Consider the following 22,127-nt stretch of genomic DNA (forward strand, 5'->3'; position numbering starts at 1 on the left):
AGTACTGTTTCCTCCATCCCATAAAAGATGTCACATGTCCATTTTTGGAAAATGTTATCTCTCACATTATGACATTAATATAAATATGATATTTTTTCTCTACATTTACACAAAAAAAGACCTCATAAAATCATGGGATATTTCACGAGTGTGATATTTTTTGTGGGATGGAAGGATTAGAATATTTAAAAATTGACACCCAATGAAAAGGCGACACATGCCCTATGACTCGGTCATGTGATCAAATTCCTAGGTCATAAATTATCATGACATAGCAAATTTAATTCAAATTATTTTTGTGTCACATGATGACTTTTATGATTTGTAAAATTCAAAACCCCCCGAATTTGGCGTCGATTGGTCACCATGCCATTCTGTCCACTTCAGGCACTTCTGCCCATCTCTTTCCTCTCTCAAGTAATCATCGCTGTTCAATTTTATTTGGCTATTTGTTGGTTTTTAGTTTCATTTTCTTATACAATTTCACGACAATAAAAACCTAGGAATGTCCGAAGATTATTTTAAGCTTTAATTTTGTCTTCAATGAATAATTTAATGATTTTAGTAATAAGCGCAATAAAGTTTACTCTCATCGAACACAAATAGGAGCAAGATTTATGTAATCATAATTACAAAATTTTACTTGCAATGCAAACATCTGGAATTTTAAAGAATTGCATAGGAAGATTGTCATAGTATACTGCTTCCCGTCTCACAAAAATAATTGATTTTGTCATTTTTGTTTAAAGTTGGACTAATTCTAAATAAGATAACTTTTATATGACTAAACACTGTTAATAACATGGGTCCCACTACTATTTTCACTATATTTTTTTCTCTATTTTGTTTTACCAATTACTCCCTCCATCCGCCATTAGGAGTCCCATTCATGGGCGTCACAGGTTTTAAGAAATGTTAAGAAAAGTGGGTGGAAAAAAGTTAGTGGAATAGGGGTCTCACTTGTATATATTAGTTTTAAATGAAATGTGAGTGAAATGAGTTAGTGGAAGGTGGGACCCTATTACCATTTATGGTAAAAGTGAACCGAGACTCTTATTCGCGGACGGACTAAAATGGAAAAACGAGACTCCTATTCGCGGACGGAGGGAGTATACATTAAAACTCGTGGTGTTTCAAGTTATGCTATTTTTATAGACACTTTATATGAGCAACATTCTCGTCTGAAGCACTTTTAGCGTTATTTGTATTGTTATATATATTTAGTTAAAAATGTTATTGATTTTTTTAACTTTACAAAATTCATAAATCAAAACTCGACTTGTTCGTTTTTGTTATTTATGCATTTATTTGAAGTTATAGAGAGATTAAACAAATCTAGCTTTTATTTATATAAATTTAATAAAATTAAAAGGTCAATAATATTTTTTAAGTATTATACTCAAACTAAATACTCTCTCCGTCTACGAAAAATAGATAAGTTTTGCCATTTTGATCCGTCTACATAAAATTGACTAAGTTCAAAAATGAAAGTTTTCAACCAATACTAACCCTACACATCATTCTAAATGTGGACCTCACGAATCACGATCCATTAACACTCATTTCACTATCTTTTCCCACTCTTTCTTACTTTACCAATTATACATTAAACCCCGTATCATTCACAATCTTGTTTATTTTTCGTGAACAAGGGGAGTATAAAAAACAAAACAAATAATTTTAAATGTGTATCAAAAGAGGATGATATTTATATTAGGTACTCATATAAAGTATTGTAATATGTCATTTTTTCATTATGTGAGTCCTCCACTGCTTTTTCCTCCACTCTCTCTTACTTTAACAACTATACATTAAAACACTTGTCATTCACAATTTTGTTTTCATGAACGGAGAGTATATAAAACAAAACAAATAATTTTAAACCTATATCAAAAGAGGATGATATTTATATAAGGTAAGCATATAAAGTATTGTAATATGTCATTTTTCCATTATGCGAGTCCTATTATAATATATAGAAGCAACATTTATTTTTCCTTCATATTTCTTCAATTTTGATATATCAGAGTTACTAATTAGGCTTTATTATGTAATTAAGATTTATATATACTTACTTCGTCAGTCATTATCTCAATTTGTCATTTTTGTCCATCAATGAATAATCGTCTCATGTTTGTTTTTTGTTTTTTTTGTAATAATGTAGAAGAGAGTCTCGTCTACATTATTATTTCTCTTGACTGTTTATTATCATTTTTTTAAAACATGTGCGAAAATGAAACATTTCGCTTAGGTTAGGGCAGAGGGAGTATCATTTTATGTGTTAAGTGATGCACTATTTTTTAGCACCACAACTACTTGCAAGTATACAAGGTAGGTGCAGTATAGCTAAGGGTAAGCTCAGGGATATAGAACATAGGGAATGCTCTCACTGACCGGTTATCTAAGACTAGGCTTCTTCTACTATTTGGAGACACGATTTGGATTGGTTTGAATGCTGAAAAAATAGTAAATAAAATAATTAAAAGAAAGCAAATAAGCAATTGTGAATAAAAACACTTAGAGATAAAATAGATGAGACAAGGGAATTTCAGGAATGTGCTTTCACAGTTTTGATTTATACAAGTTCCAACTACAACACCCTAGCATAGTTCAAAGCTTTACTAGAACGAGTCACATAAATATTGTCCATACGGCACAAAGTAGGTTTCGCACTAAAGATGACAATATTAGATTAGGAACTCCCAAAAGCACATAAGACTCCAATTGTTCTCACTCACAATTAAAAGCACTGTTTTAAGGGGAATTCATTATAGTGTTAACTAAGTTCTTCTAGCATGCAAATCTCTCTCGATTACTTTGCAAGCCATTAGATCATCACGAAAATGTGCCACGCAAACATGAAGCATTATCCCCTACTTAGAAATAAAGCAAGCGATGAAAAAACGAATATTAAATAAATAGGAACTGTATAAACCAAAGTCATTATTAACAAATCTCTAGTATTCTACAGATTTAGCTACTCATAGACAAATAATCTAAACCCAAAGGTTGAATCTCATAGCCTTGATTTTCTCTTGATTCCAAGCTTCAAACTCCTTGAATCCGTATAGAAAACATAGATAACATAAGAACTAAGACAATAAAATCAAAGGTTGAATCTCCTAGCCTTGATCTTCTCTTGATTCCAAACTCCAAACTCCTTGAATTGTGGAAACAATTAATGATGAACGATGGAAGGAACTATCAAATAGTATATTATGCAGCAAAAGGTTCCTTTGATGAAGCTTGAGGGTGTATTTATAGCCTTGGGGTCGTGCATGATGATATGGTAAATCTTCTATCTCATCTAGGAAAGTCTTGGAGAGAAATTAGGTAAACTTATGCACCGTGTTTTCCAAGCGGTCGCTGCGGAGCCTTCTAGAACTCTCTTGACTCCAGTGAGCGGTTGTTGTGCACAATCTAGCGGTCACGGGAAGTGTTCTTCTGTTAAGCAAAAATTCCTGAGACAGGCCGCTGTAAGATCAGCGGGCGATGGGCGCCAGCGGTTGCTGGCTGGCTTGAATGCTCCAGACTTTAAAATTCGACTTTAGCTCTCTTTTTAGGGCTCTATTTTGCATATTTCACACAAAACATGTCAAAATACCAAAATAGATAAATGTATATAATGGACATGAATTGCAAATTTGTGGACCAAATAATGGACTTAAATTGTGTAAAATCTGAGCGTATAATTAAGTGGAAGGAGAAAATATATTTTCTACGGAGTATAATAATCTAAGAGAAATTAAAAAAAATGAAATCTGAAATATTTTGTGAAAAAATAAAAAAAGAAAGTGTACATCTAAATTAGGTTGAATAGAGTACTTTTATTCTAACATAAGTGATGCATTCATTTTAGGCACATTATTTAATAAATGATACTTATTTAAAGAGTCAAGTGGCGAGATAGTAAAATATGAAAGAGAATAAAATAGAGAACTGAAAATAGAATAATATAAAAGAAAATAATACACTCCCTCTATCCCCCATTAATTGTCCACATTTGTCATTTTAGTCCGTTCTCTATTAATTGTCAACTTTCACTTTTTTACCATAAATGGTAAGTAGGCCTTACATTCCACTAATTCATTCCACTCACATTTTATTATAACATTAATGTATAAATTGGGATACATACTCCACTAACTTTTTCAACCCACTTTTCATTACCTTTCTTAAAATCATTGTCAGAATCAAAGTGATAATTATTGGGGGACGGAGGGATGTTATTTTTTGTTAAACATAAGAATAACTCATTTTAAATGGAATATTCCAATAAAACATTACGAATACATAGTTAGGATTAAGTCATCAAGGTGAATATGTTTATTTATAAAGAAGTTTAGGGCATTTACAAACTTGGTCCACGGAGAGCCATCACTAAAATATTCATAGTCCTCGCATCATTTTTAATCAATTTTTATTTTATCTCTTAATCAAGAACCAATTCTTTGATGTTGCGTCACTTGTTCTGACCGCATCATATAGGAAGGGTCGGCCGTTCCAGCAGCGAACACCATTCTCATTAAAAGAGATGTGGAAGTTTGGGGGGTCGCTTGGTTTCGACCGTCTCATCCTCTGCCTTTAGACATAACTCAATTAAGAATGCAAATAAAAATTTTTAAAAAGAAAAATGATTAACAGATAGTAATTTTTATAAGAAAAAATAAATAATGAATGAGATATTTATAGATGATTTACATATGAATTAGACGTTAAAAAATAAATTTTTTTTTGAATAAATAAGTGAAAAAAGTAATAAAACGGTATTTTGGGGAAAAATGTGGAATTTTTTGAGATTTTTTCAAATTCTCCAATTTCATTTAAAGAAAATAATAAAAAATAATGGTAGAAAACGACGTTCATTTACGAGGGGCGAGTGGGCGTCACCGCCTACTCCAGGGTGCGCCACGTGTCGGGGACGAAGCCAAGGTCTCCATGGCGAGCCACTCCCTAAAGCGAAACTACCGCCAGGAGAAGATATCTCGCCGCAACGACCACCGTTGCACATGCTCTTATAAATGAAATTAGTATTCCATCCGTCTCATAAAAATATGTCTATTTGAAATGACACAAGAATTAATGCACAATTGGTAAAATAAGATAGAAAAGGAAAATGGTAGCTAAAGTAGTGTTAATAGATAATAAGACTTGATTATTATTAGGTGGTGTTCGGTTTTCTAGATAAAATAGTACCAAGATATAATCTAGGATTGAGTTGTGAGATTATTTTAGTCATATAGAGTTAAATATGACTAATTTTTCATGATTATTCATCTAGAATTAAATTATAGGATTGAATTTCATAAATCCAACACACTATATATTTAATTACGAGATATAATTTTTACAAACCGAATATCTCTTAGATTTTAATATTGTAATGATAGCTCGTAATAATATTAGTCGTAAATAAACTAATGTATAATGAGTCAGTAGACAATTTTTTGCAAATAAAAAAGCACATTTTTTATTTTATTAGGATGAAAATGCACATTTTTATTTTATTAGTTGTAAAAGTTTTCTTGTTTATACGTGGGTCCGATTGTTATGGTGAATGAAACGAGGGCCGAAGGATTTGTCTTGGATTTACCATCAAAGTTGGGACCCAGAAACTGTCAGTAAAGGTAGGCCTCAACACCTACACCTTCATAGCTACTGACCTACTTCTTGTAGGATTAGGCCCCTATCACTTTACAGACCAGCACATACGTATACAACATTCAAAAGGGGTATATATAAATTTATTTTCTTCCAAAATCAGCTAAGCGACTCATTTTGGGCGCAGCCCGCGAGCGGCGGGTTTCTAACCGTCCACCGGTTCTTGCCGCTGCTAATTTCAATTTTTTTTATTTTATATTGTGCACAATTTTTATTTATAAATACTCTCTTCGTTCCCTTTTAGTAATTCTGATTTATCATTTCTAGGTGTCCTGTGACAAGAATCTTGTGATTTGTGATCCATTAATTTACCTAAGATTGTGCCACAAGTAATGATCTATCAACTAACATAAAATCACACAAAGATATGTTGATCTACCCAAAAAAATTAGATCCAAACATGAAATGGATGTGAGATTGGAAATGAGAAAATGTGTATATAGTAGTAGGTGTTAAAAACTCCTACAAAGACGGAGACAACCCTATGCAACTTTCATTAATCCTAATCACCATTTCATTGATGCATACATCTACTTGATTCAATCAAAGAAAGAAAACAAGCAACCTACAAAGTAAGAATTGGACCCTTCCAAAGGGGAAAACTCACAAGGAGATATCTTAATTCATCAAAGTCTCATTTTCAATGTTTCACAAATGTGTATATAGTAGGTGTTAAAAATCCATGAAAAAGCATTTAAAATAGAGAAAATCGCCAACATAGTGCAAAACGCTTGACTGGGCATTTCCCACACCTTATTTTGCCCGCCCGAGAGAACTTTCTGCCTCAACTCGCCAGAACTAGACCAAATGCCCGACTGAAAAATTTTCAAGGCTCAATTCGCCCCGCCGCGCGTTCTCTCTGGATTCACCCGCTCTTAAATGCGCGACTTTCGTAAATGGGCCATAACTCCCTCCATCGAACTCCGATTGAGGCGTGTAAGATACTCACGCAAAACTCTTTTGAAGAGGAAGAAAACGGTGGCATTTTCAAAGCATTTGGACGTCATTTCGATAAGCAGAATGCTGACTGAAGCCAGATGTATGTGAAAACTTTGATGTACGACTTTCATGATCGTATCATCCTCCCCTTCTTGGAAAGAATTTATCCTCAAATCCGGGCCTTCGCTATTCCTCTAGCTTTATTGGATTCTTGGCATATCTTCTCTCAAATCTTTGGACCCCAATCAATCTATGGCTCAAGCCGAAGTGAAGACTCTTGACGTCTAGCATTCGTGGTCATATCATCTCGCTTTAGGAGTTTTGGTTGGAATATTCCGTTAATGGTAATCGGTCTCATATTCTACTAACCTTTTTTCACTAACATTTTATTAAAAACTACTAGTCCATCCGTCTCACAATAGGAGTCACTCTTATTGTGAGCACAAGTTTTAAGTAATGTAAAGAATAGTGGGCCGTAAAAGTTAGTGGAATATGAGACTCATTTTTCTATATTGGTTTTATAATAAAATATTAGTGAAGTGAGTTAGTGGAATATGAGACCTACTTACTATTTATAGTAAAAATGAAGTGTGATTCTTATTGTGAGACGGACTAAAATGAAAAAGTACGACTCTTATTGTGGGACAAAGAAGTAGGACTCACATTCCATTATTGTTTTTCATCAGCTTTCTTTTACATTTCTTAAAATGTGTGCCGAACTCAAATGAGACTTCTAAAATGGAACGGAGAGAGTATCTCACTTCGTACCAGTATAGTGTTTAGTCTATTATTTTGCTATTTTAATTTATTTGCTAATTCAGAAACTTTGCAAAAAAATGAAAAATATTATAGGTGTTATTGTTGAAATTTTAAATACTGACGTGACGTGAGAAAAATGAATTATGACTGATTTTGGGGGTGTCGTTATTGTGGAGCTTGATAAGTTAAATTTTCTAAATACTCCTTCCATTCTAACTAAAGTGATGCATTTCTAGATATTCTCTTATAAATTGTCCCAACTAAGTTAAGTATTTCTTTCGTGTACAAAAACAAATAATTAAATGAATATAAATAAAATAGGAGATAATATAAGAGAGAGTAAAGTAATAGAAGAAATAAATTAAGAATCACTATATGCTTGGTTTCTTTACCAAAATATAAAATGACTCGAGTTGATTGGTACATCCCGAACAGATATACGATTCAACTTAATTGGAAGGAGGGTGTGTAATTTACCTCTATCCATAAAAATTAATTTTAATCATGAGTGACATAAATTTTAATTTAAAATTGATAAAGTAAAAGATACAAGGAAGTAATATATATTACGATTCCAACCGATTTTAATATATCAATGACTGATATGAATTTATTGGCGAATCAAGAAGTTTTAAATCGGGGATGCGAATTGCATGTACTACAGAAATAGAAATACGTAAGTATATAAAATAACAAAAAGTACTAAAGTTTAAAAGTACTAGTATTCACCATAATTATATTTTCGTTTATATAATTTCTAGTTACATGAATCGATACCTACATATATAATAATTTACCGAAAAATACCTACCAACTAGTAATTAATTATAATTTCAGTTATAATTTTTGTTTTACGTGAGTCGATGCCTACATACATCATCATTTACCGAAAAATATATAGCAACTAAGCCTAGACGTTTAGAATTTAAACACATGTATATTTAAACATCATAAAATATTCATATCGTCTACCTATTATACATTTATAAAAATTAAAAGAAAATTATTATTTCAAGTTTCTAATATTATTCAATATCGAAAAATATCCTACAACTATTAATATTAGCTTGGGCCACATCATTAAAACGATAGCATTTTATGGGTTAGTGAAGGATATAGATTAGGTCGAATAGGTCAACAAACCCTGATATGATTCTCATTCTTGCACTTTGATTATTGACAAAGATCTTAAGAAGAATGCGGCAAGACTTGAATGGATGGATTGGAGGGGCGAATAACGACACAATAATTCAACGTCAACTGTTGACATTATTTGTCATCTATCGACATCAAATCTTGAAATCTAACAGTCATAATCATAGTTTTGAATTTATAGGAAAGATGCATTTTGCATATTATTAATACCTTATATATATGATGTGTTTCTTAGTGAAAACTTTTTTTAGAATGAAAACTTTAAGAACCGAGAATCATATCCACTTCTATATATAGCAGTACCAGTATTATTTGATAGTACTCCATTCAAGAGTGGTGGCTAAAACCAGAAAGGGCAAAACTATCTTTTAAGGTGTAATCCATTATTGAGCTGATCATTAGTAGCGGTGAGTATTGTTTATTCCCATTAATAGGCGAACCTATTGGGGCTAAGCTAATCGGCTTCTGCTAATTTCCACACCAAGTAATAAAACAACTACTACTACTACTATTTCCCATCGACCAATCATTGGAAACTGTATATTTTAAATCAAACTTTTCGAATTTTGTGATAATGGTTTTTAAAAGAAACTTGCCCCTCTCATTATTACTAGTAACTTTAATGTTGTTTACCTATGTCTACCCTATTCTTTCAGAATCAATGCAAATGCCCTTTCAAAATACTATCGCGCATCATAACTCAATTTATTAAAACTTTATGATATCTAGCACTGTGGTATCTTTTCCTTTTTCAGTTAATAAAAGAAGAATACTTCCCTAAAAGAAAAAAGAAAAGATGTCATAATTAAAAATTAAATGCGCTTTATTGAAGAAAGGGTGCAAGTGTGTAGAAGAATATTCAAAATGGGCTTTGTATTAAAAGGCCAATGTAAAGTCTGGGCTTTAAAATTGTATAGAGTTTAGTCAATCACAATAAATAGAGGCCCAGGCCCATAAGTCATGTGGTGTGAAAGCTCTTAGCTTTCAAATTTTAAGATCAACGTAATATTCCACGGAATCAAATTGGCACCCAAACTAGGGCTTTTCCACTAGGTTTTAGTCCATTTTCATAAATCAGAGAAATCTCCGCGAGGAATGGAGAATTTGACTGGATTCTTCGTCGCCGTCAATCTCGAATTGGATTTTCCTTCGACACGCTAAAGATTTTTAGGGGACTTCTGTGGCGCTGTTGATTAGGTATATTTTTTTGTTGATTTTCTGGTTCGAATTGATGGAAGCTAGAGTTGGAGTGGATGGCGGCACCGCGGCGAGGAAGTTTCTACACCAGCAATCGCGGCCGCAGCAGCCGCAAATATCGCAGATTGGCACGGTTCCGCAGCTTCTCGCCGGTGGCATCGCCGGAGCTTTCAGTAAGACATGTACTGCTCCTCTAGCGCGGCTCACCATTCTGTTCCAGGTAAATTACATCTTATCCTTCCCTTACTCTGTCTTCACTCTGTTTTATTGCTTAAATTGGTGCGGGAAGTTGTAGCCAGATAAGCTTACTGAAAAAATCGACGTTTTATTTTAGTCCACAAATTTGTTAAGATGTTTTTGAAGCTTAATTTTATATTCGTCTTACAAATTTCTTTTTTAATCTCATGGTAGCTGCAAGGCATGCATTCAGATGTTGCGATACTGAGTAAGCCTTGTATATGGCGTGAGGCCTTACGCATAGTTAATGAAGAAGGTGTTAGGGCATTCTGGAAAGGGAATTTGGTTACCATAGCCCATCGTCTTCCTTATTCTTCAGTCAATTTCTATTCCTATGAACAGTACAAAAGAGTGAGTAATTTTATTTAATTGAGCATATTGCATTACTAACATGGTTCAAGCTTGTTCACGTGCTGACAATGGAGGTATTTTCACTTTCCTACCAGATTTTGAGATCAATACCTGGTCTTGAAGGTAATGGAGAACATCCCCATGCAGATGCATTTGTGCATTTTGTAGGTGGTGGCTTGGCAGGAATGACTGCTGCGTCTGCTACATATCCTTTGGATCTTGTTAGAACGAGGTTGGCGGCACAGGTAAAGTATTGCAATGCTGAAATTGAAGCATGACCTGTTTATGTTTAGCCATAACCTCTGGATCACTGAAAATGAAATACTAGGAAAAAAGAAGTAGAAAGAGAAGAACTGTCACAATAACGAAGGCTTGCACAACATCACTCTAGAACCTCAAATATGTATAAATATGTTTGACTTAATTTTGTTCAGGATCTTGGTTTGCCGATGTTTCCTTTTTCTAGTGGACATACGTCTTCTCATTATTATACCTTGTACTTTAAAACTCTTTCTCTAGTTTGAGATACTGGGGGAAGCATTATGACGCTAGCTGCAAATTCTCTCTCGTAATATTCATCTTTTGAATTACTATTACTTAATTGCAAACTTTGTTTTTTTTATAGAGGAATACCATATATTATGAAGGCATTAGGCATTCAATTCGTACCATCTGCCGAGATGAAGGTTTTTTTGGCCTGTACAAAGGGCTAGGAGCAACGTTACTGGTACCTTTCCTTTGCCTTTAAATATGTCTTTTTTCCTTTGCCTAAACATTATTGGTACCTTTCCATATAGCATCCAGACTTCCTATAGAGAATTTTTATTTTATTTAGTTTATCATTTGGGCTACAGGGAGTTGGGCCCAGTATAGCGATAAGCTTTTCGGTTTATGAGGGTTTGAGATCTTCCTGGCTCTCTCACAGGTAAAAGAAACCTGGATATTTTACTTCAATTGTAGGAATCCTTTTTTGTATATAAATGGGCTTAAAATTCTTTATTTGACTAGGCCTGATGATTCTACTGTATTGGTGAGCCTTGCTTGTGGTAGTCTTTCTGGCATTGCGTCATCAACAGGTGAGCCTTGCTTGTGGTACCTTTCCTGTTTTTCTTGATTATGAATCTATGATACAAATGGGTCCATAAAACTAGTTCAACTGTATCATTAAGTGCTGCACATTAGATTTATAAGCAAGCAAGCCCTCATGATCAACACCTGGTAACTTACTGAAATTAAGGGAAGAATTCACTAACTTGATATACTTGTTTGGCTGTAGCGACATTCCCTTTGGATCTCGTAAGGCGAAGAATGCAATTAGAAGGTGCTGCTGGTCGAGCCCGGGTATACAAAACTGGATTACTTGGAACGTTGAAACACATTATCCGTTCTGAAGGCCTCCGTGGAATGTATAGAGGGATAATGCCTGAATACTACAAGGTTGTTCCAGGTGTAGGCATTGTTTTCATGACCTATGAAACATTGAAGAAGCTTCTAGCACAAGGGCCTTTCAGTTAATTCGATCACTGCATCTGGTCATGGCTTACCAGTTCAGTTGTCAACCTCCTAAAACCCTTGGCCCTAAGGGAACAGTGAGGCCCAGTTTTGATTTAAATTGTAAGGAATGTTACTAATATAGGTAGATAACTCTAATTTGTGGCAGTAAATTATGTTGCTGCCAAGGACGGTGATGTCTCAGTGTAAAGTCTATTGATATTGTTGAATTTGGCATCAATGATTTACTCTAGCGAACATTTGTTGTAGTTTTTAGGCCTTCCATCTCAGTAGATTTTGTTATGATTATTTTATCAAATGTTGTCACACTTGAAAGTTGATACAGTTTTGTACGAGCTGAGCTCTCCAGCTCTGTTGATTTGTATTATTACAAGTGAGATGATTTAATTCATTACGTTTTTTTAATTGTTGTATTATTCAATTTCACCTGTGAAGTTCATTGATGTAGTGCTTCTTTGAGGATAACACGCTTATAGAAACAAGAAGTGCCCCTCTCATCAACTTTGTTACATATAGAAGCAGGAGAAAAAAAATTGATTTGGTTTTATTGCATTACAGATCTGTCTTGGAAACCTTCCGGGTAAGAAGAACCCAAGAAAGTATCCGATACAAAACGAAGAAGGCGAGCATGATGGCAACGTTGATCCATCTGGTGTCCTCCTCCAGTCCCCTGCTCTTCAACACATCTCTCCCGGTGAGCGCACACACGCCAGACCTTGTCGAGAAACACTCGTCTCTCTCACTCCAATACTCGTTGAGAAGCAGAGAATCAAGAGGGTACCTATAAAGTGACACATAATACATGAAAAGCCAGTATTTGGGAATGAACTCTCTCGGGATGAAGTAGCCGGAAAACAGGAAGAATGCTCCCAAAGCAGTGCAGATGAGCGAATTCCCGGATATGAAATCCGGGGATATAACACTCAGAAACAGCACCAGAGAGCTCGCCATCAGCACGATCAGCCACACAACCAACGTGAAAAACAAGAATGCAGAATACGAAGGGTTGAGCCCAACAATCCAATACAATGGCACGGAAAACAGAATCGCCACCACAAACAACAACGGAAAGAAGATGATGGTATTTGCGATCAAGTAGGAGGACACTCTATACGATCCCCTCGATGCCTCCTTCATCAACACATGCCTCTCTTGAAGATAAATAGGCAAAGCTTCCACAGTTGAGGACAGCAGAAAGCTCAGACTAAACGCGAATAGGCCTAATCTCTCTGCAACTCCGCCTTCGTCTTTCCTTACTCCAACATAAACGCTCCCCAAACCCAACCCTCCAACAAGAGCTTGCATCGTTCGAGCCAATAAAAGCTGCTTAGTTCTGTAAATGATCTTCCATAACCTAACACACAACACCATTATCTCATATAATCGCCAAACAAATGGATCACTGCCTACTTCCTTCTTGGCTCTTTCAATCTGCAGCGTTGAATACGTATTTGTATTCTGCGTTTTCGAGTAGGACTCCTCAAGAATGGATACCATCTCCATTGAGAACTCGAGAGGGTTTATCTGTGGTGGGATCTTGAACCCCTGCTTCGTGATGGCTAGCTCTAGAGACTGGAGCGAGCCGTTGTGGACGACTGAGCCGTGGGAGAGGATCAAGAAGTTTGGAATGCGTTGGAGGATCCGGTAACTTGGTTGGTGAATAGAGAGGATTATGGTCCTCTGCCTGCCTTGAGCCATGGACGAAAGCAGCTCGACTACATGGAGAGCCGAGCTGCTGTCGAGGCCAGAAGTTGGCTCGTCGAGAAGCAAAATGGGAGGATCGTGGATCACGTCCACTGCGATGGAGACTCTCTTCCTCTCTCCTCCGGATATCCCACGATTGTCTTCGTCTCCGACGAAAGTATCAGCCACATGGACGAGTCCGAGCTCTTGCATCAGGCAGTCGACTCTGTCTTCTCTGTCGCGAGCAGTCATCTCCTTTAGCCTGAACTTGGCACTGAACATGAGTGTTTCTTTAACCGTGAGGAGAGGGAAAAGGGTGTCTTCTTGAGCAATGAAGCCACATATCTTTCTAAGATGTTCTTGGCTGGCCACGATGTTGTCGTTGAGGACGATGCTCTTGGGATCAAAGTCTCGGTCGCGTACCCGGCCAGAGACGATTCTAAGGAGGGTGGACTTTCCCGTTCCGCTTGGGCCCACGACCGCGAGGATCTCGGAGCTTCTCGCGACGAAGGAGACGGATTTCAGAATGTTGATCGGTGGCAACTTAGCGCCCCCGGAAACGAGGGCGGAGAACCATGTGTTTTTGTGAATGGTGTAGGATAGGTTGGTGACTGTGAGTTTGTAAGGTGTTTGGGTGTGGTGGTGGGGTGGGGAGTGGTTGGAGGAGGAGGATTGGCTGGTGGACTCCTCCTGCGAGTCCGACGTCGAGAAGAGCACCACAGAGTCATCTTCTATGGTTGCTGATGGTGGTGGTTGGAAGCATGTAGCCATTGTTGAATGCTACAAAGATGATGAGAATATAAATGGAAAATGGAGACTTAAAGAGAAGAAGGTTACAGCTGGGAAGAGGAGGTTGAACCAACAAAGGACTATTGCAGCATGAGATGACACATTAGGCTATGGTTGGTCATCCATGGAGGTTGACTCTCCCTCTCTCTCCAAAACTAATACTAGTATAGTTATGACTTCAAAGGAAGCGTAAAATAAACTCAAGATAAGATTGATCCATATAGGCTTACAACGTCTGTACAAATTTGGATTTCCAAGAATATAAAGTGTGAATATATATATATACAGCACAGGCATGCTTTCATGTTGCTAGGAATTTACAGAAGGAAAAAAAGGTGAAAATAAAAAAATAAAGAATTGAAATTAATGTGATTTTCTTGGTACGGCACCGGTTTCAAGAAGAGCTAGGATGATGATCTCCCTTCAACATACCAATTTTTTGAGACCTTGAAATGTTATGCCTGTTGTTGATGGCATTAATGTAATTCTCGATCCGGTATCGGTCCGAGTTGGTGAGGGAAAATTGAGGATTCAAAGCGAGGCACGGTGCCTCCACTAGAAGAAAACGGAATAGGTGAACGGATTTTGAGTAGAAAATCACAGCACTTTCAGTATCACCCATATATTCATCTACCTGCAACCAATCCACAAAAAATCTCACATTCTTTACCCTGTCATGTTTGAATATTTTTGGTAACTTCTTTAAAACTTTAGTGTTTCATGGATCTAGCAAATAACGAACTAATACTTACTGCTCCGTGTCTCCCCAACGCTAGAGCAGATTGATATATTAATTCCATAGCATCTGGGATCTCCTTATTTCCTGAATCAAGAAACTCGTGATTTCGTCACTGAATAAATCATAAAGCATATATATCCATCTAGTACATGGATATGAATAGAGAGATGTCAAATGGAATAGCCTCAAATCCTTTTCAATTAGTTATCCAATTAAAGAGCATGTTAAACTTTCATATTTCAGGTTCTTGATCGCGGGCGTCTATGAGCCTAAAACTCTTGCATATGGACAAGATTAATAGGGTTGGTCCTCGTACCAGGTTCTATTACTTTCGCAAGTTCCTCAGCGTGCTCAACTTCCTGAAGAAATGCTCTCTCTATCTGTTCACTGATATTAACTGGCCCCTGCCTATTCGCAATATTATTAAGAAACTCTTCACCAGATGAATTACGCTCAGCCTGAGAGACTTCTCTTGATCTTGTTTCATCACGGCTTGGACTTCCATGCATAGCTGAAGCTGCATGAGTGTGACAAATGTGCAAAGCTTGCTTCCATATAGCAAGAATAACGAGCTGAACTGAAAAGGCTTCTAGCTGCATTCCTCCCTTGATCTATAAAATAGGAGCCATATATTTAGCATACCTCAAATAGGACAGTTGGGAGATTCAATATGTTATATAGGTGATATAAAATACCATCTCAAACTAATGACGATATACAATTTAGTGTCATAATTTAGCAAGATTGCTCAAATTACCTTATCATTTACTAACTCTGTGATGGCAGCTGCAAAGCGCTGCAATGAACTGATCCGTATCGTGTAGTCAGTTGATGGCAGCTCTAAATTAAATACATTATTCACTGATCCATGTGAAATCTCAGGAGCAGATAGCCGACTTTCTATACCTCGTGCACGATCAACTTTACCAGTTCGTCCCCCAATTATCGGAAACGGAGTAGTGGAAACATCTCCAGGATGAGATGGTGCACTTCCACATTTAGACTGAAAATAACTAGCCTTGAAAGCATGCCCTACTGATGGAATTTTCATTGGAGAACCAGGGACAATCACATAATCCTTGTCGATGGACTCAACTGGATCATCGACTGTCGAGTCATATCAAATTAGACGGAGAAATGAAAAGCTAGCAAGCAATATAAGCTGTGCTTAAAGAATCTATGCCACAAAAGAATCATATAAGATTGTCAACATAGCTACCTTTTTTAGGATGAGTATCTAGTAGTAAATCAATGTCCATGGTTTTCAGAGACCCCTTGAGCTTTCCTTGGCGGTTGTCGACTCTGGCCCCTGTAATTTCTACTTTATGAGGAGAAAATCTCTCGTGCGTTGACTTTTTGGTGGTTGTTTCTGGGTAAGATGGACTGACAATAGTGCCATTGCATTCTTCATCTAGACTAAACGGTAAACACTCTTCATGCAAACTTTGGGCTGTATTACATTCAGGTAAACAATCTTCGTCAAAGCTTTCATCTGTATTCCCCGCAAGAGGGAAACCATCTAACACTCTTTCTGATTGCCTGTTTCTGCAAAAGAGAAGTTTGCAAAATAAAAGAACATATGTATTATCATGATCGAATAAACTTGCATATTTTATTCACCTGAATGATTCATCAAGTTGTCTTTGAGACAGATAAGGATGGTTAAAAAACTCCTCAAATGTCAACCGCTCCACTGTTAAATAAGGGTATCAACAAATTGATATGTTTATTTATTTTTTGATAAAGTAACCATACAGTTTTCATAAATTCTGACACTAAGAATGGAATACCTGGATTGCGCCGCAGCAACTTTCTGCACAAATCCATGCAGTGCAGATTCAAATCCTTTGCCTCAGGTGGGAACTTCAAATCAGTTGCTTTAATGATGTTCTGGAGCAGCTGAGGGATGCAGTTCGGACAATGTTTTGTTACAAGCAAAACACAGCTAAAAAGCTTATAAGCAATCAAACTCTAAGATAACATACCTGTATCTGGTTAACTCCTGTAAACGGAGTTTTCCCGGTTACAAGTTGGAATAGAATGACACCAACACTCCAGAGATCTGCCTGTTTTATTGGGTTAATACTAGGAGTAGGAGAGGATTAGAATATGTGAACTACTGAATGCCACCTTAGCATCATATCTCTGGAGCTGCATTATTTCGGGAGCCATGTATAGTGGTGAACCACACAAAGTTTCTGCAAGGCCTAAAGGTTGTAGAGATCTGGCAGAACGAAAGAATTCTTTTGTTTCAAATTTCAAGCTTTACTTTGGTTTGTATCCATACAAGTTACAGAGAGTAAATTTATGCTACTATGTCATCATACTTGACTAGCAACATCACTATAATGACCAGAAATACAAGATTCAAGAGAAAATAGTCATGCCTTGCAAAGCCGAAATCAGCAATCTTCAGGATGCTGTTGTCACCATTAGATGAAAGAAGGAGATTCTGTGAAGGATTCAGGCACACTATTTCAGTTCATAACAACTATTCAAATTATGGTTACATTTGGAACAATTGATTGATTAAAGACTATAAGAACCTCACTACAGAGAAAAAGTAAGTTTTAAAGTTTGTTGCAATGCACACCTGAGGCTTTAAGTCGCGGTGTATAAGATTGTTTTCACGGAGAACTTTGAGACCCTCAGCTGCATATCATTAAAATTATGAAGAAACCCTCAGCATACGGAAGAGGGCAAAACAATAAGTGATACCTAGTTGCTGCATAAAGCGCTTTGTAGTTGCCTCGGAGATTCCTCCTTGGAGTCGTTGAAGATGAATTGAAAGGTCACCTCCTCTGCAATACTCCAAAACAATGTACATCTTTCCTGGCTCCTGAAAATATCGCAACAAATTGACTGCTGCGCATAAGAATGTATGGTGACATTAATGGAAAACAGGACATATTGAATTTCACTTCCCCTCCAAAAATCCTTGCTTTAATAATTAGATTTTTCTGAATTTGAAATCCATCAAGTCAGGCTGACAAATGAAAATCGATGACTAAAAAGGAATAACAATTCGAAATGGAGAAAGTAGGTTTAAGACCTCGAGCATATCGTGCAAACGGATGATGTTGGGGTGATTGATTTTCTTAAGAATGACGATCTCCGACTTCAAGCTGTCCTGCAATTTGGGGTTCAGTCGAGAGGTAGCGATCTCTTTGATGGCGACTTCGGTGCCGTGGACGCGGTGGCGCGCGTGCCACACCGTGGAGAAGGAGCCCGCCCCAATCTGCTTGCCCACCACATAATCCCCCACCACGTAGTAGCCCCTCTGCGCCATCGCGAACTAAATGGAGCATCCAAACCTCTGCACAAGACAAGACAAATCAAAATTGAAGGATGAACAGGTAAAGGGAAAAAGAATTCGGTTGTCTTTTGCTCTTTTTTCTTCTTCTTTTTCGCCTTTTTTAGTTTGAGCTATGGGGATGAAGTTAATCAGTGGCTTTAATCGACAAAAGTTGCTGCAAAGTGTTGAAGAATGAGATTTCTGAATGCCGTTTCCGAATTGTTTTGTTTACAGATTTTGATGGCTTTGGCAGTAAACAAAATTGTTTCTTCACGTTACACAATTCAACTTAAATAAACAATAATGCTTCAATAATCAATAATTGATTAATTTAGAATCTATTGGATGGAAAAAAAATGATTCTATGCGGTCTGGCCCTGAATACGGGCTGAGTTGAAGACTTTGATAATTCTCCCAAAAAAAATACCAGATCGCAGCACTGTTATTGAATATCGTGTTACATAAATACCATTATGACGCAACTACCTATCCATTTGTACGAAGCTGAGTTCATATAATTCAGGGATGAATTTAATAGCTCCATACGGAGCGCTTTAACAAAAGTCTGTGTATGCTATTTTGATATTTTCTGTTTCCTTTTATCCCACAAAAAATATTATATTTTTTTTTTTAGTTTGTTCCACAAAAGATGTCACATTTTCCTTTTTTTGAAAAACTTCTCTCACACATAAATATGAAAATTATATTCTCTCTTCATTTAACACATAAAACAAAATCTCGTACCGTCACACAAGTGTGACATCTTTTGTGGGACGGAGGGAGTACTATGTTTTTCAAATTTCAAAAAATCTAGACTAAATAAATATTTATTTCTATATATATATTTCATTATGCAATGAACAAGCTGTCTGGGTGGTGTAGTCGGTTATCACGCTAGTCTCACACACTAGAGGTCCCCGGTTCGAACTCGGGCTCAGACATACCTTTATGTTGCGCCTTTTTTTTGGCTTCTGAACATCTCCATCTCTCTCTCTCTCTTCAAACTTGGTCCTCTCTCTCTCTGACTTATCACCAAATTAGTCCACCACGCAATCCACCTCTCTGTCAGCAGCAGCGTGCCTCTTTCTTCAATCCATAGTTTTCCTTTTGTTTTTGTTTTTGTTTCCTTGCCTAGGGTTTCTCCCAATTAATTGTCCTGGGCGGATGGATTGGAGCAACGTCACTGCTGAGGATCTGGTGGAGGCGCTTCGAGAAGTCGACTGGTCCTCCCCGCCGCGTCCATTCTCCGACTTCTTCTCCCGATTCACTCTTCCGCGCTCTTATGCCAAATGGAACAGTCGCCTCAAATGCAACCTCTACTAGTTCGATCCTTCTCCTTATGCTTTTTTCTCATCGATTCATTTTTTCAATTTCAATTTCATTCTACTCTTCCAGTTGCTATTTTTCCCTGTTTCAAGTAATTGAGTGAAATCAGTTATTGAAGAGCAATTATCATCTTATTTTTGCAGTTACCGGACCAATTATTTCATCATGATTGTTTTCATTCTTGGTAAGACAATTGATGGCGGATGTTTGTTTGTGTGCGTGCTCATATGATTATGTCATTACTTGAATTATAGTAATGGACTGCTATGGATGGTAATTTCAGGGTTGGGGTTTCTTAGGAGGCCGCTAGCAATTGTTGCAGCTTTGATGGCAGCTCTGAGCATTGCTTTCCTAAATGATAGGTATGGATTACATTGTTGCAAGACCTGTGCTTTTTCCCCCTTATTGTAACACAGAGTGCGTTTGATTAGACAATCATATGTTTCTTTTGGATATGCTTATTTTTGTTCTCTGCTTTCTTATATTGCAAGATATTTGTGCATTTAGCTTTGCAGGCACTTTTAATGAGAAAGTCACAAGAACTGTTCGTCAATTTTCACCACATCTAGCTGCCAAAATGAGACCTCCCCTTACGTAAGCATTATTACATCTCGACAATTGTTTAGCGCTAAATTATGCTCCTAACTTAGGGTTATAATTGAGTTAGGCCTGTTATTCGTTTAGCTCCTAATTTAGATAATTGAGTTAGGCCTGTTATTCGTGGGCGCCCATCTTCTAGACGATCCATACATATATGTGGATGGCCACGCTGGATATTTTCCTTGGCATTTTCCATAGGTATGAGATTTTTAGACCTATTTATTGGTAATTTTTAAGTAACAGCTTAATGCTGGTAATAATATGTAATACTTCTCTCTGCAGTGAGCTGCATCCTTTGGTTCATCTCTTGTGGCATTGTTACTGTCTTGTGGGCGTTAACTGTCGGTCTACTTGGTAAATTTACCCATTAGTTTCATATACTTTTCTGGGTTGAAGCTTTTGTACATCTCTGACCTCTTTCTCTCTCTCTCAGCCACCCTCATTCATGCTAGCTTTAGAACGCCAAACCTGAAAGCTCGGCTGAATACATTCCGTGAAGAATTCCGCGCAGTTTGGCGCAATTATAGTGAGCTGTAGCTTGTGGTAGCTGAGCACATGTCAGTTTCTTTACCCTGAGAATGGTATAATATCTAATCTTTACATTTACTCAAGACAGTATATTTCTATATGTTTAATTGATTATGATTGCATTTTGTTGCACTGCGTATGAAATGGATTTCTTACAGTTCCAGAATTTTAAAGTTTCTTAGAAATTGTCAGGGTAGCTTGGGAATTGGGATAGTTATATTCTGCATACTTGTCCCAGCCAAGTGAGTGACATATGTGGTCATAGTGTTATTTGCGGTCTCTTCAGTTGGATCTTAATATATCTGTTTATGTACAAAGTGCTTCTTGACATCCTTACATCATTTTGCAACTTCATATGATGTATGATTGTAAGAGTCTTGGGGGGTTTTAAATCAGTTATAAATATACGGCATGGATGTAAAAGCTACCTGTGTGATAGTTTTATACTACTATCAATTTATTCACCTTCCACTTCTAGGAAATCGAGTATATATATGATTGGCCATTTCACATTTATGAATATCTATCTTCTGTTGTAAGGTTGTTTTGAATATCTGTTTTCTGAGAAGAAAGATAACCATAGTATTTTTCATTGTCATAAGATAACATGTACATTTTGTTTCCCTGATATATGTTCCATTCTTGTGCATGGTAAATCTAGAGTTTTTGTGGAACAAGCCAAGGATGATAATTTGACTTGTTCAAGCATATCTTCCTTACTTTTTCGATAAGTCACACCCCAGAGTGAACTAAATGAATAAACCTTTGTTCATATTAATCTTCACCATATTGACCGATGAAATACCTCATCTTTTTCAGCTTCCCATTCTCCTTGTGGGATTGGTGTGCTTATGAAGATGGGGTGTTATGTTCTCTGGCTCATTTCTGCGTGGCTGTCAATTCTCATGGAGCATGTTCTGCAAAGATTACAGATAGAACATTGTAAAGCTGTTGGATTCCATATGATTCAGTATTGAGAAATCTTTGGAATTTATATTCAAAGATTTCTTGTTGTGTTGTATAGAAGTCCACCTCTTATCAGTGTAGTGCCGTGTATAAAGTAATAGCAACTTTGACCTAAATTGTGTTAGAAACATGTATTTTTGGGATGTTTTTTGTGGTGTTTTATTGCTTACTGACTTTGTTAGTTTTTCTTGCTTGTGACATTACGAGAATATGCAATTGCAAACATATTAAAGTGCGACCATGAAGTCGATTTTAAAAGGAAAAAAAGAAGTCGGTTGTGGAATGACAACACATCAACAAGAGTGATTAGCCCTTTTCATAGATTAATTAAGAAAGCATGGGGTCAGACATCAGGTCAGAATTAAACAAATGATAAGCAATAAAAAAGCA

At 36.6% G+C, this 22,127-nt stretch overlaps 4 protein-coding genes and 1 non-coding gene across 7 annotated transcripts; 3 read left to right on the forward strand and 2 right to left on the reverse strand.

The window, feature by feature from the left end:
• The first annotated feature begins 9,537 nt into the window (after window positions 1-9,537).
• LOC125224544 (mitochondrial substrate carrier family protein B-like) lies at window positions 9,538-12,202 on the forward strand. Its single transcript, XM_048127959.1, has 7 exons — window positions 9,538-9,931; window positions 10,123-10,299; window positions 10,395-10,544; window positions 10,925-11,026; window positions 11,154-11,224; window positions 11,308-11,375; window positions 11,576-12,202. The coding sequence occupies exons 1-7, from the start codon at window positions 9,746-9,748 to the stop codon at window positions 11,812-11,814; spliced, it is 993 nt and encodes a 330-aa protein (XP_047983916.1). The 5' UTR covers window positions 9,538-9,745; the 3' UTR covers window positions 11,815-12,202.
• A 79-nt stretch (window positions 12,203-12,281) lies between these two features.
• On the reverse strand, window positions 12,282-14,269 carry LOC125224543 (ABC transporter G family member 23). Its single transcript, XM_048127958.1, has one exon. It carries the CDS (start codon window positions 14,263-14,265, stop codon window positions 12,364-12,366), a length of 1,902 nt encoding a protein of 633 aa, XP_047983915.1. The 5' UTR covers window positions 14,266-14,269; the 3' UTR covers window positions 12,282-12,363.
• A 204-nt stretch (window positions 14,270-14,473) lies between these two features.
• LOC125224542 (serine/threonine-protein kinase ATG1c-like) lies at window positions 14,474-18,703 on the reverse strand. 2 transcript variants are annotated; one of them, XM_048127957.1, is made up of 13 exons: window positions 18,075-18,703; window positions 17,741-17,861; window positions 17,616-17,674; window positions 17,410-17,474; window positions 17,153-17,246; window positions 17,008-17,088; window positions 16,813-16,921; window positions 16,643-16,715; window positions 16,242-16,561; window positions 15,780-16,129; window positions 15,339-15,633; window positions 15,036-15,106; window positions 14,474-14,917 (listed from the first exon to the last, which is right to left on the reverse strand). In XM_048127957.1, the coding sequence occupies exons 1-13, from the start codon at window positions 18,309-18,311 to the stop codon at window positions 14,678-14,680; spliced, it is 2,115 nt and encodes a 704-aa protein (XP_047983914.1). In that variant the 5' UTR covers window positions 18,312-18,703; the 3' UTR covers window positions 14,474-14,677. The 2 variants fall into 2 exon arrangements, with proteins under 2 accessions (XP_047983914.1, XP_047983913.1); XM_048127956.1 differs by having other exon boundaries at window positions 16,242-16,567; window positions 18,075-18,701.
• Window positions 18,704-19,184: 481 nt separating this feature from the next.
• Window positions 19,185-19,258, forward strand: TRNAV-CAC. The gene has a single exon. It is a non-coding gene; the product is annotated as a tRNA-Val (tRNA).
• Window positions 19,259-19,281: 23 nt separating this feature from the next.
• On the forward strand, window positions 19,282-21,906 carry LOC125185220 (PRA1 family protein A1-like). 2 transcript variants are annotated; one of them, XM_048081719.1, is made up of 8 exons: window positions 19,282-19,639; window positions 19,787-19,827; window positions 19,927-20,005; window positions 20,151-20,237; window positions 20,353-20,441; window positions 20,526-20,597; window positions 20,677-20,800; window positions 21,591-21,906. In XM_048081719.1, exons 1-7 carry the CDS (start codon window positions 19,482-19,484, stop codon window positions 20,778-20,780), a joined length of 630 nt encoding a protein of 209 aa, XP_047937676.1. In that variant the 5' UTR covers window positions 19,282-19,481; the 3' UTR covers window positions 20,781-20,800; window positions 21,591-21,906. The 2 variants fall into 2 exon arrangements, with proteins under 2 accessions (XP_047937676.1, XP_047937675.1); XM_048081718.1 differs by having other exon boundaries at window positions 19,286-19,639; window positions 20,677-20,824.
• Window positions 21,907-22,127: the final 221 nt, after the last annotated feature.

The sequence above is a fragment of the Salvia hispanica genome, chromosome 4 (assembly GCF_023119035.1).
Source record: "Salvia hispanica cultivar TCC Black 2014 chromosome 4, UniMelb_Shisp_WGS_1.0, whole genome shotgun sequence".
Classification (NCBI taxonomy): domain Eukaryota; kingdom Viridiplantae; phylum Streptophyta; class Magnoliopsida; order Lamiales; family Lamiaceae; genus Salvia; species Salvia hispanica.

Bases quoted from the DNA above. Each gene is read 5' to 3' on its own strand.
- LOC125224544 (XM_048127959.1), top strand. From the start codon at position 9,746: ATGGAAGCTAGAGTTGGAGTGGATGGCGGCACCGCGGCGAGGAAGTTT. The intron at 10,545-10,924 runs GTAAAGTATTGC...TTTTTTTTATAG, and splicing joins GAACGAGGTTGGCGGCACAG to AGGAATACCATATATTATGA. The intron at 11,027-11,153 runs GTACCTTTCCTT...TTTGGGCTACAG, and splicing joins GGCTAGGAGCAACGTTACTG to GGAGTTGGGCCCAGTATAGC.
- LOC125224543 (XM_048127958.1), bottom strand. From the start codon at position 14,265: ATGGCTACATGCTTCCAACCACCACCATCAGCAACCATAGAAGATGAC.
- LOC125224542 (XM_048127956.1), bottom strand. From the start codon at position 18,311: ATGGCGCAGAGGGGCTACTACGTGGTGGGGGATTATGTGGTGGGCAAG. The intron at 17,475-17,615 runs GTGTGCATTGCA...AATCCTTCACAG, and splicing joins ACCGCGACTTAAAGCCTCAG to AATCTCCTTCTTTCATCTAA. The intron at 16,922-17,007 runs GTATGTTATCTT...TGCATCCCTCAG, and splicing joins CAGGAGTTAACCAGATACAG to CTGCTCCAGAACATCATTAA.
- LOC125185220 (XM_048081719.1), top strand. From the start codon at position 19,482: ATGGATTGGAGCAACGTCACTGCTGAGGATCTGGTGGAGGCGCTTCGA. The intron at 19,640-19,786 runs GTTCGATCCTTC...TTATTTTTGCAG, and splicing joins CTCAAATGCAACCTCTACTA to TTACCGGACCAATTATTTCA. The intron at 20,006-20,150 runs GTATGGATTACA...TTGTGCATTTAG, and splicing joins ATTGCTTTCCTAAATGATAG to CTTTGCAGGCACTTTTAATG.